General features: G+C 41.4%; 1 protein-coding gene and 1 long non-coding RNA gene across 4 annotated transcripts in view; one reads left to right on the forward strand and one right to left on the reverse strand.

Annotated features, from left to right (window-relative positions):
- The window catches only part of LOC147819361 (uncharacterized), a 93,561-nt gene that overhangs the window by 38,915 nt on the left and 39,328 nt on the right, over positions 1–15,318 (forward strand). The window contains exon 4 of one of the 3 annotated variants that reach the window (XR_015437001.1): positions 8,496–8,632. The exons of the other annotated variants lie outside the window; for them this stretch is intronic. This is a non-coding gene — a long non-coding RNA (uncharacterized LOC147819361). Of the gene's footprint in view, positions 1–8,495; positions 8,633–15,318 lie in introns of those variants that run through there. 3 annotated transcript variants of the gene reach the window in all.
- LOC111652077 (plexin-A2-like) overlaps positions 1–15,318 on the reverse strand; it is a 74,256-nt gene that overhangs the window by 6,946 nt on the left and 51,992 nt on the right. Inside the window, exons 14-26 of the mRNA XM_023402211.2 lie at positions 14,962–15,079; positions 14,366–14,502; positions 13,647–13,814; positions 12,003–12,096; positions 9,910–10,149; positions 9,105–9,248; positions 8,398–8,632; positions 7,725–7,867; positions 6,277–6,545; positions 4,538–4,604; positions 4,030–4,176; positions 2,806–2,965; positions 1,489–1,592 (exon numbers count right to left, since the gene is read on the reverse strand). Of these exons, the coding sequence (XP_023257979.1) occupies positions 1,489–1,592; positions 2,806–2,965; positions 4,030–4,176; positions 4,538–4,604; positions 6,277–6,545; positions 7,725–7,867; positions 8,398–8,632; positions 9,105–9,248; positions 9,910–10,149; positions 12,003–12,096; positions 13,647–13,814; positions 14,366–14,502; positions 14,962–15,079 (2,026 nt within the window). The remainder of the gene's footprint in view (positions 1–1,488; positions 1,593–2,805; positions 2,966–4,029; positions 4,177–4,537; positions 4,605–6,276; positions 6,546–7,724; positions 7,868–8,397; positions 8,633–9,104; positions 9,249–9,909; positions 10,150–12,002; positions 12,097–13,646; positions 13,815–14,365; positions 14,503–14,961; positions 15,080–15,318) is intronic.

The raw sequence follows: 15,318 nt of genomic DNA on the forward strand, positions 1-15,318 counted from the left end.
CAGTAAAATTCAGTCAAGTGAATGTCAGATGTCAAATGCAGTCGAGGTGAAGGAATGGAAAGTAGGTTTACCACAGACCAGAACTCCGCTCTAGACCCACAATGGGTGAGTGGCAACCTCTTTCCTCATTAAAGATTCAGTGACTCGTTACTAACAGAGGCAGTTTCAGTACAACTAAATGAATTCAGAGGTCTTCTTGGTGTAGATTAAACTACTATTTCAAGCATGCCTTGGCCCTGCTAAAACTCAACATTGCCTTGCCGTGATAAAGTGCCGAAAACCACACGTGTTGAAGTAATTATGTGTTTTTCATGTGTAGCTCACTGACTGCTGATTGTTTTGAAGTTACGATGGCTAAGCAGAGGCTTATTGCAAGTGTCGGTATGTTTTATCTGTGCAGTCGTTCCAGGTAAATACTCTATACTGTTGCTGCACTGCTCGGCAGACGATGTAAGGTCATCTGCAGCGTGAGCAAAATTCACGCTTACTGTTCTGCATGAGCACCAAATGCAGCTAATACAAATCCAGCGTGGAATCCAATCAAACATTTCCACACCTGGCAGAGAAATTAAAAATGAAAGAGCAAAATTGTTTATCTGCTTGACAGATAAGAGCTAGTCTATCCCTCGCTTATCAAAACCTGCTTTTAGTGGAGAAAATGTAGATTTCCTTTTGTCTTTATTTCTCTGTTTGTTTGAGTAAGTATTCTGAAATGTTGGCAAGAGACAAACAGAGACTGTCAAAGGGAAGGGATGACTCATCTGAGGCTGGTGACCCGTGTCGTCGTATTAATGAGCTGAAAAAAACAAAAGATGTTGTAAAATACACAAGCACTGAAGTGCGTGTTCAGCTGACTAAACGTGCTTGTGTCTCAGAGGTTGAAAAAATGTTGGCAGGGGTGAGGTGAGTGTTATGAATATGAACGAGTTGTGCCCTGTCCTTCCACCACATTGTCTGCTGTGACGTCCTTGAGCTACTGGATAATCGTAGTTCTTTAAAGAAAAAAAAAAAAAAAGGTTAAGAAAGCTTTTGGGTTTGTAAGTGCAATAGCTTTTAAGACTGCCCCTTAACTAGAGCTGAAATGACTACTGGATGAACAGAGGATAATAATCTTCTAACGTTCTGATCATTTACTAGTTGTTTTTTTTTTTTTAGGACTCAGCCTTAACCAGATGAGCTTGTGCGCTACTGTTGCAGCCCTAATCATATTGTAGTTGTTTGAGTCACTGAGTCAAACTAAAATTGCAAACATTTGCTGGTACCACTTTCATAAAAGTGAGTATTGTCTACTTTTGTCTTTTTTCTGTTATTTTACATTCAGTATCTTTGGGTTTTGGAGCTCTGGTTGGACAAAATGAGCAACTTGAGCACAACTATGTGATGGCCAGTGTTTCATAGTTGATTGATCAATTAATCAAGCAAACGAATTTGCAGATTAAGTGATAGCTTAATCTACTAGCAACCCTAGTATTCATGTTTTGAACAGACCTGGTAGTGCATGAGTGTGTTGAGTCGCTTCCAGTCGCTCTCTATCTTGGTGGTGATGTCCTCATCCTGGAGGACCACACGAGCTGTTCTGCCCTGCCGCCACTCTATAGGAAAAATAACATCCATAGTGAATGTGTGACACATGGCATTTTGGGAAATGACAGTTTCATATTGTCTAATGTCCATTGTTTGTCTCTCGCTGTCCCGTTGTGCTGCAGGTGAGGTCATGTTGACCTTGTGTACTGTGTTAGTTTGTTCTTTGAATCTCTGCAAGATGTCAAGCGTAGCAGCCAAAATGTCACACCATCCTGTATATTTCTGCCGGACAATTATGTGATTATGATTCTGTAAATAAACTACAAATGACACAGTGTCAGGGCTCCAGACTGTTGCCAAAATAGTGATACATGCCACTGTTTTCTGATAGTGTGGGAGTAAAAATGTTTCATGGTGGCATTAGTGCGAGTGCACGGGTGCTGTGTTAGCTATTGTGTTTGAATACTTTTTCCTCCTCACTTGCTCAATTTGTCTCTGCCTGCCTGCACTTTCAAACCTGTGAAACAATCCACTTCACTGTTGCCATATTATTAAGATCAATCCAGCAATCGTTTATTATTTGAAAAAAAAAAAAAAAAAAAAAATTAGCAGAGTCCGACTCGGACAGAACTGACGTCAAGTTTAACACTGACTATAACATAGTGGGGAAAAAAAGGGGTGCCACCAACTGAGAAAGTTGGGAGCAGGGAGCACCAGTGCTACCAGTGGAAAAGTTATTCTGGAACCCCCCAGGGATTTAAGGTGCCCAAAGCAACAAGGAGAAACTGATCCTCTCCAAATCCGTAACCTATAAAAGCCCCTAAAGGTATAAAACTACAAACCCAAAGCAATATCAGGCACTACCGACAAGGTGTCTTATTTACTTCCTTTGAAGGTGCATGTCAGCTGGATTTGTGCCAAGTCATTCAGTATTGGATGACATGTTGTGGGCGTAAGCCTAAGTGTAGGTGCGCTGTCAGTAAGGTTTAACGTCAGTGTTGGAGAGTGTTGCTCTGATTTCGGAATGTAAACAGTCACAGGGAGGGGGTTGTCTTCCAGAAACTGATGTTGAGCCCTTTGTTGATGTCATTCGTCTTCAATGAAACACCTGTGATAACTCCCCAGCCCTGCCCACTCTCAACTGTATTTTTCCCCTTCTGTCAGTATTCCAACACATCATGTGCCATGGCAAATTTTCACTTTATGTTTTATCTCAGACTATATAATGCAAGTGGAATTAAATAGTTTCACACAGTATGGTTCCACCCAGTCAAGTCTCACCGAGATCCATGTCTGCAGCTCGTGGGCGCTGTGAGTAGGGCATGTTCTTGTACACCGCATCCAGGATCTTCTCCTTTACCTGGGTAATGGTGTCACAGTTGAGCACCTTGACAGGGATTTCCGGGCTGTTCTCATTGTCTGGGTTCACACAGCTCAGTGTCTGGGGATCCGGTATAGAGAGAGAAGGTAGGGGAGGGTAGGTGGGAGTAAGAGAAAGAGACAGAGAGAGAGGTGTTGCTTGCGAGGAAAGTTCTTTCATTACCTACTCCTCACCAAAATGTCCTGGTGGAGAGGATCCTGGCCTGAAATGTAATTTCACACCTCCAGGATGCGACTGTGCAGCTCTAGCAGGGGCATTAAACAAGTAATGAGACACAGACTCTCCGACATGGCGATCAGAGAGGTGTCATCCTGCTTTGGAGCTAAAGCCTGAGGGGGAAGTTATCCTGACGGGCTGGTTGTGGGAACCTCTACCTCACAAACTCTTCACTGATTAGCATACACCAGTAACCATTTTGAAGCCTCAGTAATTTTGATTATATTTATCAGTTAAAATGTGTGAATCTTTATTCTTTTAAATAATTTTCCCACTAATTTCTTCAACTTAAAGCACAAAGTTTGTTAGAAACGAGCCAAGACAGCTGTTTAACTTAAAATCTATAAAATGACACTGTGGGTGTTAGCTGAGGTCGTAGAGCAGGTCAACCATTAATTGTAGGGTTGGTGGTTTGATGTCTGGCTCCTCGTGTCTATATGTTTAAGTGCTATTGAGCAAGTCACTAAACCTCAAATTCCTCCCAGTGCACGTATACAGGAGAAAATGGACAAAAGCCAAATTAATGTAATGAATTGTAATGGGAAGCCAGTGAGGGAATATTTCTTGGGGATGAAGCCGGAGTTGGCATTAAATTCAAAGCTAACTGAGTGGACTTGTCAACACTCTTAGGTCTTATTTTCTCAGTTTGTTTGTTTCTAGAAACGTTGTCTAGAATCTCCCTGAGCTTGATTAGATGGACATCCAGCTATGCAAGATTATTTGCCCACTATTGCCATGTTATTAACACTATTCCAACATTCAAAGGATTCATAAAATTACAACCACACAGCCTCGACACATGGCACATTTCTGTGGATCTGTCAAGGTTCTTTGCCAAGAGGGATGCCAAAATTAATACAGACAGTTTTTTTTTTTTTTTCCCAGTCTCTAACGTCTTCATGACTCACCAGCGTCTTGTATTCAATCTGCTGTCGGATGAGCTTGTCCTCACTGAGGGAATAGCGTGCCTCTCCAGTGATGGAGTCTATGGGTCCCTTCTCCATTTGCTGTTTGATGGCACAGAACAGCATGAAGAGAGGCTCGCCAGCACACTCCTTTGTTTTGGAAGGGAACCCAGGGATTAGAGCGAAAGGTGGGAGAAAGGAAAATAAGACATAATAAGGTGGAGGGAAGGAGAGAGATCTGTATTCATCAGCGCAGACGATGAGACTCAGCAACACATCAAACATAATGAAACAGATCTTTCTCTCCTTAGAAATTGCAAAGCTTGGAGATATATGTGACCCCAGAGATAGCCATTGTCCCTCCACAATGTCCATAAAACACATCGCTGTTAGAAACTTAGACCATCACAGCCACAACAAAACCAGGCACAGCAGCCTATTTCAAAATCAATGCTGATACAATATTAATTGACACCTGTAGCAGTAAGGTGTGATAAAGATTTGTTTTTACCTTGAGAAATTTGTGGAGCAAGAAAGCAAACCAATTTGTCAGCATCTTCTCTGCCACCGACTCTGTTCTGCGAGACAAGAAGAAAGCACAGTCATTTGTTAGCAAGAGACGTCCCACAGAGAGCTGGAGTGCTCTGATTATTCTTTTATAATTTAAGACATAGAAGAGCCTGATATTGTTGAAGCCAAAAAACATGACATGGAGAGTTTACAGAGAATTACATTCTTGCTCAGCCGCTCGGTCTCAAAGGAGACACACTCCGATATATTGTAGTTAAGTGCTGCTGGTGCACAACATATTTGGGTCATGACATAAATGTGCAGAACTTAGAGGTCTACTTCCAAGTCCTCTTCACTGCTGTGTCTGCACTTAGTACTTTTATGTGAGCCCAGATGGGAAGATTTTATGATTTACTGTAGTAAATCCTCTAAATCATGTAACAGTACCTTTAAAACGACACATAAGCCCTTTTGCAGCATTATAGCCAGTCGGTCTCTCTCCCGAACCTGCTGTCTCTGTCACTCCTCTTCCGACCTTACCCGCATTTCAACCCTAACCTGTACTGACTCGGATGTTGACAGCATCCCATTAAATTTTAGAGTGTTTCCGCACGAGCAGCATGTTTGGGCTAACAAGTTCTTGTTGTACTGGCTCCCATGTGAACTCATCCTTATATTTAATGAGTGTGCTTCAGATTGAGAGAGTCCTCTTTTTACCAAAAAAAAAAAAAAAAAAAACTCATGAAACATTCAGTAGGCCAGTCTCAGCACTGGGAAAACAATCAGCAGATAACCAGAGGTGGAGGAGAGAGGGAGAGAGGCGAGAGAAGGGAGGAGAGGAGAGGTGACGGGGAAAGAAACGTGAGCTACAGCTGAATGTTTCATGAGTGGCACACAGAAGATAAGTCAGACTGACAACAACTCTGCCGCCGCTGCACTCACTCTTCCCCATTAGGTTCTCTTCCTCTGTTGGTCTCTCCCACTCTCTATCACTTTTACTGCTCCTGTCTTTCACCTGTCTGCTCGCGCACCTTGTTTCTCACACTGGTAACGGCTGTTTCACGCCGCTGCACAAAACAAAGCTGAACAGAGGTGGGCTTTCCTTCACTGGCCTAGTTACTCATCCATCAGAAGTGTGGTAACTGGGCTGGAAAGAACAATGCACAAAGGAATTATCTATGCCAAAAGATAAGCAGGGTTATCAGAACCGGTCAGGATTGTGACTCGGAGGCCTCGAGTTCAAATCCTCTGACCACAGTAGAAAATAAGTCCAATTTGGGTACCTCAAATTCACAGCCAATGTTTGAACCATATACAGTACATGATTTCTCCTCAAAAGTCAAACCTTTTTATGAGTTTTAAAACTTCTTACTTATAATACGCTTAACTTTCAAGCTTTCAAGAGTGTCTTTAAAAAAAGTAGTAATATCTTCATATAAGGAAAATCCATTTCTCTGAGCTATAACTGTTACCTAATCCCCAAAGACTGTGGTTGTACAGAGCAACTCCCTGCAACAAATGTGTACAATTTAAATATAAATTTAACCTCACGGTCTTCTTCTTTGGACATCTTTTACCTCATAATTTTACAGTTTATTTTCACAGTGAGATATTCAGCTGAAGAAAGTGGCACACTCTTCCAGAATGATTAACTTTAAGAACAGGAAATAACTTCAATCTTCGGTTGAAGTATTTTTTTCAAAAATGTATAACCAGCTTTTTATTAGAATCTTTAATCACCTGCGGAGGAGTAGTTTGGGGTGGTTCTTGCTCTCCAGGTTGCGTTCGATAAGGTCTGAGAGCAGGTGTTTGAGGATGTCTGTGGCGTACTCCAGCCGTCCCTGCAGAGCAGTCATGATGAGCGAGGCGACGTAACCGCGGTCACGCATGGAGAAAGAGCGCTGCAGCTCCAGTGTACGGATGAATGTCAGCAGGAAAACCTTGTTATTCACCAGCTGAGCAAACTGCTTCAAGGCTTTCTCCACATTCGCCTGTCCGCTCCCTGGCACCTACACGCATCATGCATTTTTGCACACACAAACACACACACAAAGATGCACACGCTCATTAAATAATACTCACTCAAGGATGAGAAAAGTCATAACATAGATGGAAATCATGAAGACGTAATGAAATACGCACATAAATCCTCATAAACCATCTGTGTGCAAAACAGAAGCACTAGTGCGGCTACAGGCTCACCCCAGTGGCAGTGACGTGAAAAATGGGCCTGTTACTTTGATGAAAAAGTCAGGATGTTTAAAACTGCAATTAAAGGCTCTTCTGAACAGAGATCTTTTTTTAAATCAATGTGATCACAATAATGCCTTGATTAAAGTCTCATTGGCAACACTGACCTCATTCAAATTTTGCCAACGAATATGTGACAAGCTGTTCCAAATTAGGGAAAGGGGTTCATCATCAGAGCTGATTCAAAATTAGGTATAAAGTGCTTCAGATTTAAACCCTTAAGATCAGGGCTATAATAAAAACAACAACAACAAAAAAAACGCTAAATATTAACACCAGGTTCTCTTGAGTGTGAGAGGAGACGAGGTCCTTAGGGATCTAGACCAAGATCAGAGCAGAGCAAAACGTCTTCAAACGTCTTCACTTCAACAAAGGCAGCGAACACTCCTTAAATAATAATGCGTAGGGATTGTCTTCAAATTCAACTGAAATGTAGGTTTGAAAGACCTCCACTGCATCCCTCAACAGCTAGCTGATTAATGTTTAGGATTTTGACACATCAATACATGCAGCATACAGAATACAGCGTTTTACAACCACTTTGTGACATCTTCATATGAAGTTTCCACAACAACGTAGGATCAAGTGTAGAAAAATTATGTGTTGGAAAAGTTTTACACATAAAAGCAGAGAGTCCAAATAAAATGGCTAAGACCAAGAGAAGTTTGACTCCAAACAGGTGCATGACTAAAGCACTGAGAGAGGCATCAAAATCTGCTCACAAACCTCAGCTGTGGTGGACACCATTAAACAGACCTCAAACCACAGTGAGTAGACTGACATTTGCTCACACTGCTCAGTTCGAGAGCAGTTTGACAGCACTTGCCAACAAGCCAAAATCAATTTAGTTTTGGAGCCTGGAGCCTGAAGGTCAAGATGTCAGAAAAATAGTTGAAACTGGATTCAAGTAGTGCAGCCCCGCTTCAGGGGTCCCTCACCTCCAGCTCTCTGAGCACAGGGTGATCATCAATGCCGGGGAAGAGAACCCTCATGGCGTATGTGCGATAGTCCAGGTAGGGGATGCCAGCCCTGTCCAGATCACTGGTTAACTCGTTGATGTCCGTCTGTAGTTCTGCAAAGGCTGCACAATAAAATTACATTTTTTTCCCCCATTCTTGACTGATTCCAATATATATCCTTGAAAATTTAAAAGCCATATTTTGAAGAGAGTGCCCTTAACACTCTCTGAAAGAACTTTAGTTCATAATGGATCTCACTGTATATAATTAATGTTGGGTTTGTTAATTAGGAGTTTTACTAGATATAGATAGAGTTATAGTGTGACATTTTGTGTTGTGTTATTACAACTTAAAATACAGGTATCTTGGCCCAGTGTTGACAAAAATTCAATAAGTAAACAAACATATAGCTATAAAATAACATACCCAAAGCTTTCAATCATCACTGGGCATTCACCTAGACGTTCAATTAGTCTCCAACCAGTACATATAAGTAAATAAATCTTCATTCAAATAAATCATTTTGTAAAACTAGAATCATCAGTCAAAACATCAGTACTCAACAGATGGCAGTGTAATGCAACTACAAATCAGATGTTCTTTTGGAGTGTTGCAGTTTTAATCAACAGGATTTATAATCCGTCTCACTCACCCTCCTTGCACTCCAGAGCCACCCGGGACTCCAGATTGTCCATCTGCATCTGCAGGCGTTTCAAAGTTAGGTCGTTCTCATGTGACTTCCGTCTGTAGGCCAGCAAGACTATAATGACGATGATGAGGAGCAGCCCTCCTCCAGCTGCGATGCTGAAGATAGCAGGAAGGGTGAGCAGGCTGTCAGACCGGATGTGAACTTCTCCAGGGGAGATGTGGAGTCCTCCTACTTGGACCTGGGCAGTAATAATAATGATAATAATACAGGTACAAACACAGGACTTCAAAACATTGTTGAAAATGCTCAAATAATAAAACATCAAAAGACTGTTGATGAAGAATTCAATTGGTAATTACAATGGATGATTTTCCTGAACAACTGGCTTTGGGTAAAAGAACTTCTAGACACGCCAGCTTAGTTTTCTTTTTACAGCTCTTTTCATATTATTTACAAGAGTGCCTGTCAATAATTCTGGGGGAGGGGTGCTGTAATTGGGAACTTACCAGACCATGAATGACGGACAATGACAGAAAGACAGCGACTAACTGAAAGCCTGTCAGTGACCCACAAACACACTGACGCACAGACAGACACTGACCCACAGACAGTGACCCACATCCATGCAGACAGCAAATCAGACACACAGACAGACAGACAGACAGACAGATAGTGAATCACTGGACAGGCAGAAAATGCATTAGACTGACCAGGACTTTGTGCTGCCCGGTGAGGTTTGGCGGTTCACAGAGTAACTGAGTGTCCGACACAGTGAGAGAACAGGGCGTATCCCCAATCAGCACTGTGTAATTCAGCCTGGCTCCACCAGATGCAGATGGCACCAGGTTACGTCCCTGCAGCAATATTAGAGAAGCAGTATACTGTACATAACTGCAAATAATGATATATCAAACATAAAACACATTTTAAGACCACACACTTCTTACTAAACAGTTGATTGAGAGCCTACAAGCAAAGTTCTGGTCTAAGTCTTCAGATTGGACCTCTTCTGGAGGAACTGCATTATACTGCTAAAAATACAAATCAGCTCTGCTTCCCAAACAATGTAAAGTTTTCAGGTCTTTTACCCCTTTGGGACTTTTTCTGTTGGTTCCAAGACATCTGTTTGTAGTGTCATGTCTTACTGATCCTATACATGGCAAAACCTCATAACCTCAATAAGTTATTACTATGCAATTTTGAGGTATTAGTATAATTACTAAGAAATGAGGTTAAACTTTACGATACAATGATATTTAATGTGTAGCATCGCTAATTGCTAAGAAAATCGGATAGTGCTGATCATTAAGGGGAACATTGGGGATTACAGTAATGAGGACATGGCATAGCAGACATTAAACAAGAGTAATGAATACTGAATCTTGTATACTGCACATTCAGCTTCCTTGTTTATGGTAAATACTTATAAGCTTGAAAGTATTTTCTCTAAATGCTGCAGCAAAATAAAAAAAGAAACTATGATACCAGCAGCAAGTCATATCATCTCTAACTTACTTTGAGTATGATGGGAGCTCCAGGTTTCTGCTCCAGAACACCTGATAGGCTGAGGGGCTCCAGGTAAGGGTTGGGATAGTACACAAAGCTTGTGCTGTTGTAAGTGAGCAGAGCTTGGACGTTGTTGAAGACAAAGCCAAACTCATCCACGTGTTTGATGGTCTCCTGGTCTGTGTTGTACTCCGCCTTCAGGGAGGGGGCGAAGCAGCTGATAGTGGTTGTGTTCAGCACTTTGCACACCTGGAGAGGAATCAGATCAGGTGTGCAAGTTACAAATCTCCCGGTACATACAGTTACCCACAACCACAGCTGATGTGACACACATTCTTGAAAGCAAACAATATCATACACATATTCAATTCCTCATAGTGATTCGTCATTGCATAAATTATTTCAAGACAAGACAATGTTTGCAGGTGATTTACAAAAAAAGTCAATTTTGAAATCTTCGCAGACATTTATGAGTCAATATTTTACCCTCAGAAAACATTATGCATTATATTAACATTATTATTGTTATTATTATTATCACTATTTTACCAATAACCAATAACTGTCTTGAATTAGCATGTTTGCCATGTTTTTCTGCAGTTCTTCAAACTCCTCATAATCAAGCTGTTCCATAAATTCCATCCGCTCCAGGCGAATTTCTAAGCTCTAGTTTTTATCTAAGGTTTCACAGAAAGTTGTTTCAAGTCAATTAACTGCTTTTGTGTTTCAAAACATTTTTAAGCAGATCCAGTTATGTTTTCGAGATAAGCTAGATAAAGAGACTGCCCTCATTAAATTTACCAATGACCCTCTTTTAGCAGCTGATTCGGGTGAAAGTTGGGCTTTAATCCCTTTAGATCTCAGTCCTGCCAGTGACACTGTAGAACATGCAGTTTTAATTGACTGGCTCAAATTTTGGCTGGCATCATTAACACACCATTTATTTGGCTCAGGGCATACCTCTCACATACAACATTGTCTGCATAAAATAAACTCCTCTTCTTCAACACATTTAAATTCGTAATTTTCCTCATCTTGTTTTCCTTTTACATGCTTCTACCTTGTCTTATGTTATCTTTAAGTACAGCATTTCTTTCCAACAACACAGATATACACACTGAAACCCAAAGACACAAATTGAGTCATTTTGAGACTGAGATCTCAACTTTTCCACCCTCAGCTGAGAGCATTTTCTTACAATTTTCCAAACACTAGAAAGGGCCATAAACTCTTTCATATCATATTTGCCTTGTCCTCTGTCTTTATTTCAGCATCAGTAAACTTTGTCTTTAAAATCTCTCTCAGGTACAAACAAACAAACGCATCATTCCATCCCTGGCATCTCTTCACTAGCTACCTTTTTAGAATTGATTTTGTATTATTGAGCTCTTTCAAGGTCGGGCCAAAAGTCCCCTCCAGAATTTTCGACCCTCATTCAGCCAGTGTGCAGCCTCAAATCCTCAGGCGATTCTCTGACTGGTCCAAAGTGGAAAACTTTGAACCAGTCAGGTAACTGGACTTTTGCCATCGGGGACCCAACACTTTGGAACAATCAATCACTTTGAAGCAACCTGCCTGAGGAGCTCAGGCAAGTAGAATCAGCACCATAAATCACCTCCCAAAACACAGTTGTTTTTCATGCCAGGTTTTTTAAAATCTCATTTTGGGATGAACCCTTCTATATATATTATGTGTGACTTCATTTTTACAGCTACAGCAACACCTGCATTTTAAAAACCTCTGACTTTTCAAGCAGATTGCAGGCTGTTTGGTGCGTGGACAGGATGTTTTTCTGACTTTGTTCACACTTCTGGTCTGTGGTTGTACATTGACCATTCAAAACTAAACAGGCTATAGACCAAACTGCCACCTCCTGTGTATAAAACTGTGTAAATGTTTAGGCTACATTTAAAAATGTCAGTACAGATCAGTAAGTGAAAAAAAAAAAAAGGTAGTAAATTGACCACAGTGCTAAATGTACCTTGTTACACTCCTGGACAACCTATCAATAATGAAAAGCTTTACTGTGCCATTTTCTATCAGTTTGAGTAAGCAACGTCAATAAAGGTTGAGTGCACCGTGTTAGCAGCTGTCACACTCACATTGACAGATTCGTGGCCGGCATATTTGACTCTGACCCGCGGCTCCTGAACCACATCCAGGTTAGTCCCAGTCACTGTCAGTGTGGTGTGTCCACTGTTTGGGAGTAAGAATTATTGGTCAGACACACGCATACATATTCACATAGAAGCATACACTTTCCAGAGAAACTGCATTAATGCAGGTTTGAGGAGATACGACTGGCATGGAAGCTCGCTCTTTGTTATTGGGCAGAAGAGCCAGATCAAACGGGGAACCAGCTGGCTGCTATTTCATATTCATCCATGACTGTGAGGCTGGCATAGCATGAATACAGGTGCTGCTTGTTTACATATCTGCACTAGATGTGATTAAAATAAACAACACTCTCTAATCTTTGCATAACCTGTGCAGCAGTGTAATTTTAGAAAACAGCAGAGTGAAATGAGAAGTAGAAAAGGAGAGGCAAACGAGAGAAAAATACAACAGAGAAAGGAGGGAAAAGATTTTTTTTTTTTTTTTTTTAAACTGGCCAGTCTAGTGAGCCTGACAGAGTGCCAGTCCTTCTCTTCTCACACTTCAAAGGCTACCTAAGCTTGTAGGGCCACATAGTGGGACTGCACATTCATGATGAAGGCTCTTGATTGCAGCTCCACAAAGCTCCTCCTGTCACTAGGCTGCGGGCCAGGGTGTCTCTCTGAAGTCTAATCTGCAGGGACATAGTGCTGGGTAATCCCACCCGAATCCACATTAAGTGCCATCTTTTATTTAGTGGAATACAGGTAACACACCATTCTGCTGTGATAGAAATGTTTATGCAGCGAATTCACTCCTAATTGTAATATCAGCAGCGTCACACTGTTTCATGTAAAATACATAAAGAGAATTTCAATTAAATCAAGCATAATTCCCATTTGGTTGTATAAATCTTCTTGTTGTGATCACAGATTAGATATTATTAACAACCTTGTTATATCTGACAACAACACCTCTGTTCTTCACATCACTCTCCCTGTAAACCCTGACACGCTGGCTAACTCGCTCATAGTGATCTGTGCTAGGCAGACAGCCACATTTAGGCAAGATGGGGATTTCAAATTATTACTGTGCTGTATATAATAACATATATAAAATATATAAGATAAGATAAATAAGATATATAAAATTTAAGTGAAATTATGTTATATTTCATAAAACACAGAAAAACAGAAGACAACACAATGTGAAGAGCAGTTCAAGCTCCAATTCACACCTACTTAGAGTCACCAATCAACCTGGGGCCCGATTACACCAAAATTTGCAAATTGCGATCACTTCCTCTCACATTAATTATGACACATTTCTCTAACAGCACACTTGCGACTCATGCATGAGAATGTGAGAGCCCTGTAGAAGTCACAAATTTAGATGCAATTTACCAACAACAATTATTTGTTAACCATAACACTGCTGCCATTTGTGATCTGTGGAGGCCGTGCTCACAGGTTGCTTTTGTTAGACAGGCCCTAATGTTTTCATGTCTGTGCACTGTGTAAGGAAACAAGATTACAACAAAACCCCCAGTAACACTGGGAGGAGATGCAACCTGCCTTCTTGCAAGGTATCAGTACGGCCATGTGACAGTAATCTGTATATATGGAGTACTATACTATATGGTTCAGAGTTACCTGGTAATGCTCCACAGGGGCTCAATGCGCTGGACTGTGGGGTCTTCTATGTACTCGAAGGCCAGACTCCCAGGAACTTTGGCCCGGTCGACACTCAAACCGACCTGCACCGGCCCGGCCCCCGTCACCGATGGTGCAGAGAAGCACACAATCTCGGACGTGGTCCTCCTGGCGGGGGTACCAAAAGAGGGATTTTTTTTTTTTCATGACTTTGATTGCGACTCCTCACTTACTGCTGCAGTGGCAAATCCATGACTTCACGCAGTCATGAACCGTGCACATTACGACAAGGAGAGAGGATTCATTATAGTCTGTCCCATCTCCTCGTTACAGACACATTAGGAATGGAACACTGTAATTAGAGGGTGCTCTAGCTAATGGCTTCCTCGCTTCACCCTCCTGACTCCTGCTATGTGAGGCATTTTGAACTTTTAATAGATATCTATAAATACATAGAGAACAATACCTACCGCTGTGGGTATCATCACCTCCTCACAAATCATTGTTAAGACTTTTCATCTTAACACACAGACACTTAATTGTATCTAAAGTGTGTTTCTTTAAATAGAGCCATCTCTTACTGTGTTTCATAGAGATTAGAGGAGACTAAATCTTTAATATTGTGTGGAGGCAGTCTCACTTTGGTGTCTGTGAGTCTGGATTCTTAAGGCATGTGACGTTAGGATAGCATCAGGTGGATATTTTATCATCAGTCTCACCTGTACAGCTCACAGGTCTGATTGCCAAAGTACACAGTGACAGTGCTGCCAGCACCCAGATTCTCCCCAACAATGGTGACTTTGGTGCCCCCAGATTCAGGTCCTCTGCCAGGGGTCAGCGCCAACATCGAAGGGGTCTGTGGGAGAAATTCATTGATGTTTCATTCAACACAGCTCAAAACACACAACCCAGTATGTCTTTTTCAGTGTCTGATTCTGAAAAGCTCCTGTTCTATTGGCCTTGGCTGAATAAACCAGTGTAGAACTAAAAAGTTAACAAGACATCTGTCAAAAAGGTAGACCAAAGAGCTTATTATTGAATTATTGAAATCAAGATAAAAACAGTTATAATGCAGTGCATATTCAGAAGCAAACAAAAACCTCTGAAAGCACATATTCCTTGAAAATAATGCACAAAGTGAACAAACCATTAGAAATTCCTTCCTAATGATGTTTCAAACTCTCTTATGCAAAATCTATGTTGCACTTAAGTTAATGATTGCTGTTAAGCCTTCAGCCTAATTCATTACAAACTCTTAATGCTTAATGCTTCACAACAAATGGGCAAGGTAAATGTGTTTCAGTGTCAAAATTACCACAAAGGAGTAGAACTGGGAGGACTGTGCGCGTAGTTCTGGTCTGCATTCGCCAACACAGAGCTTCACTGGACCTGCTGCACTTCGCTTAGGAGCCGCAGCCATCTCACACACGATCCTATCAAGACAGAAGACACAAATACATGAATGTGGGTGCACAAAAAAACACAGCCATGCAACAGATTATCATGCATACAAGTAATAACACCAGCCAGGGACACACACACACACACACACAGCAGAATCACTGCACTGTATCACATTTGTTATGAATTGCGCTGGGGGAAGATGGCCTCTGCTGGCCAGTGTGATTGAGGCAGACTTTCATAGAAGTTGTGGGTCAATACAGAGGGCCAT

Source organism: Seriola lalandi, unplaced genomic scaffold, assembly GCF_002814215.2.
Source record: "Seriola lalandi dorsalis isolate HSWRI2012SDOR001 ecotype SW California unplaced genomic scaffold, Sedor1 jcf7180002053900, whole genome shotgun sequence".
Classification (NCBI taxonomy): Eukaryota; Metazoa; Chordata; class Actinopteri; order Carangiformes; family Carangidae; genus Seriola; species Seriola lalandi.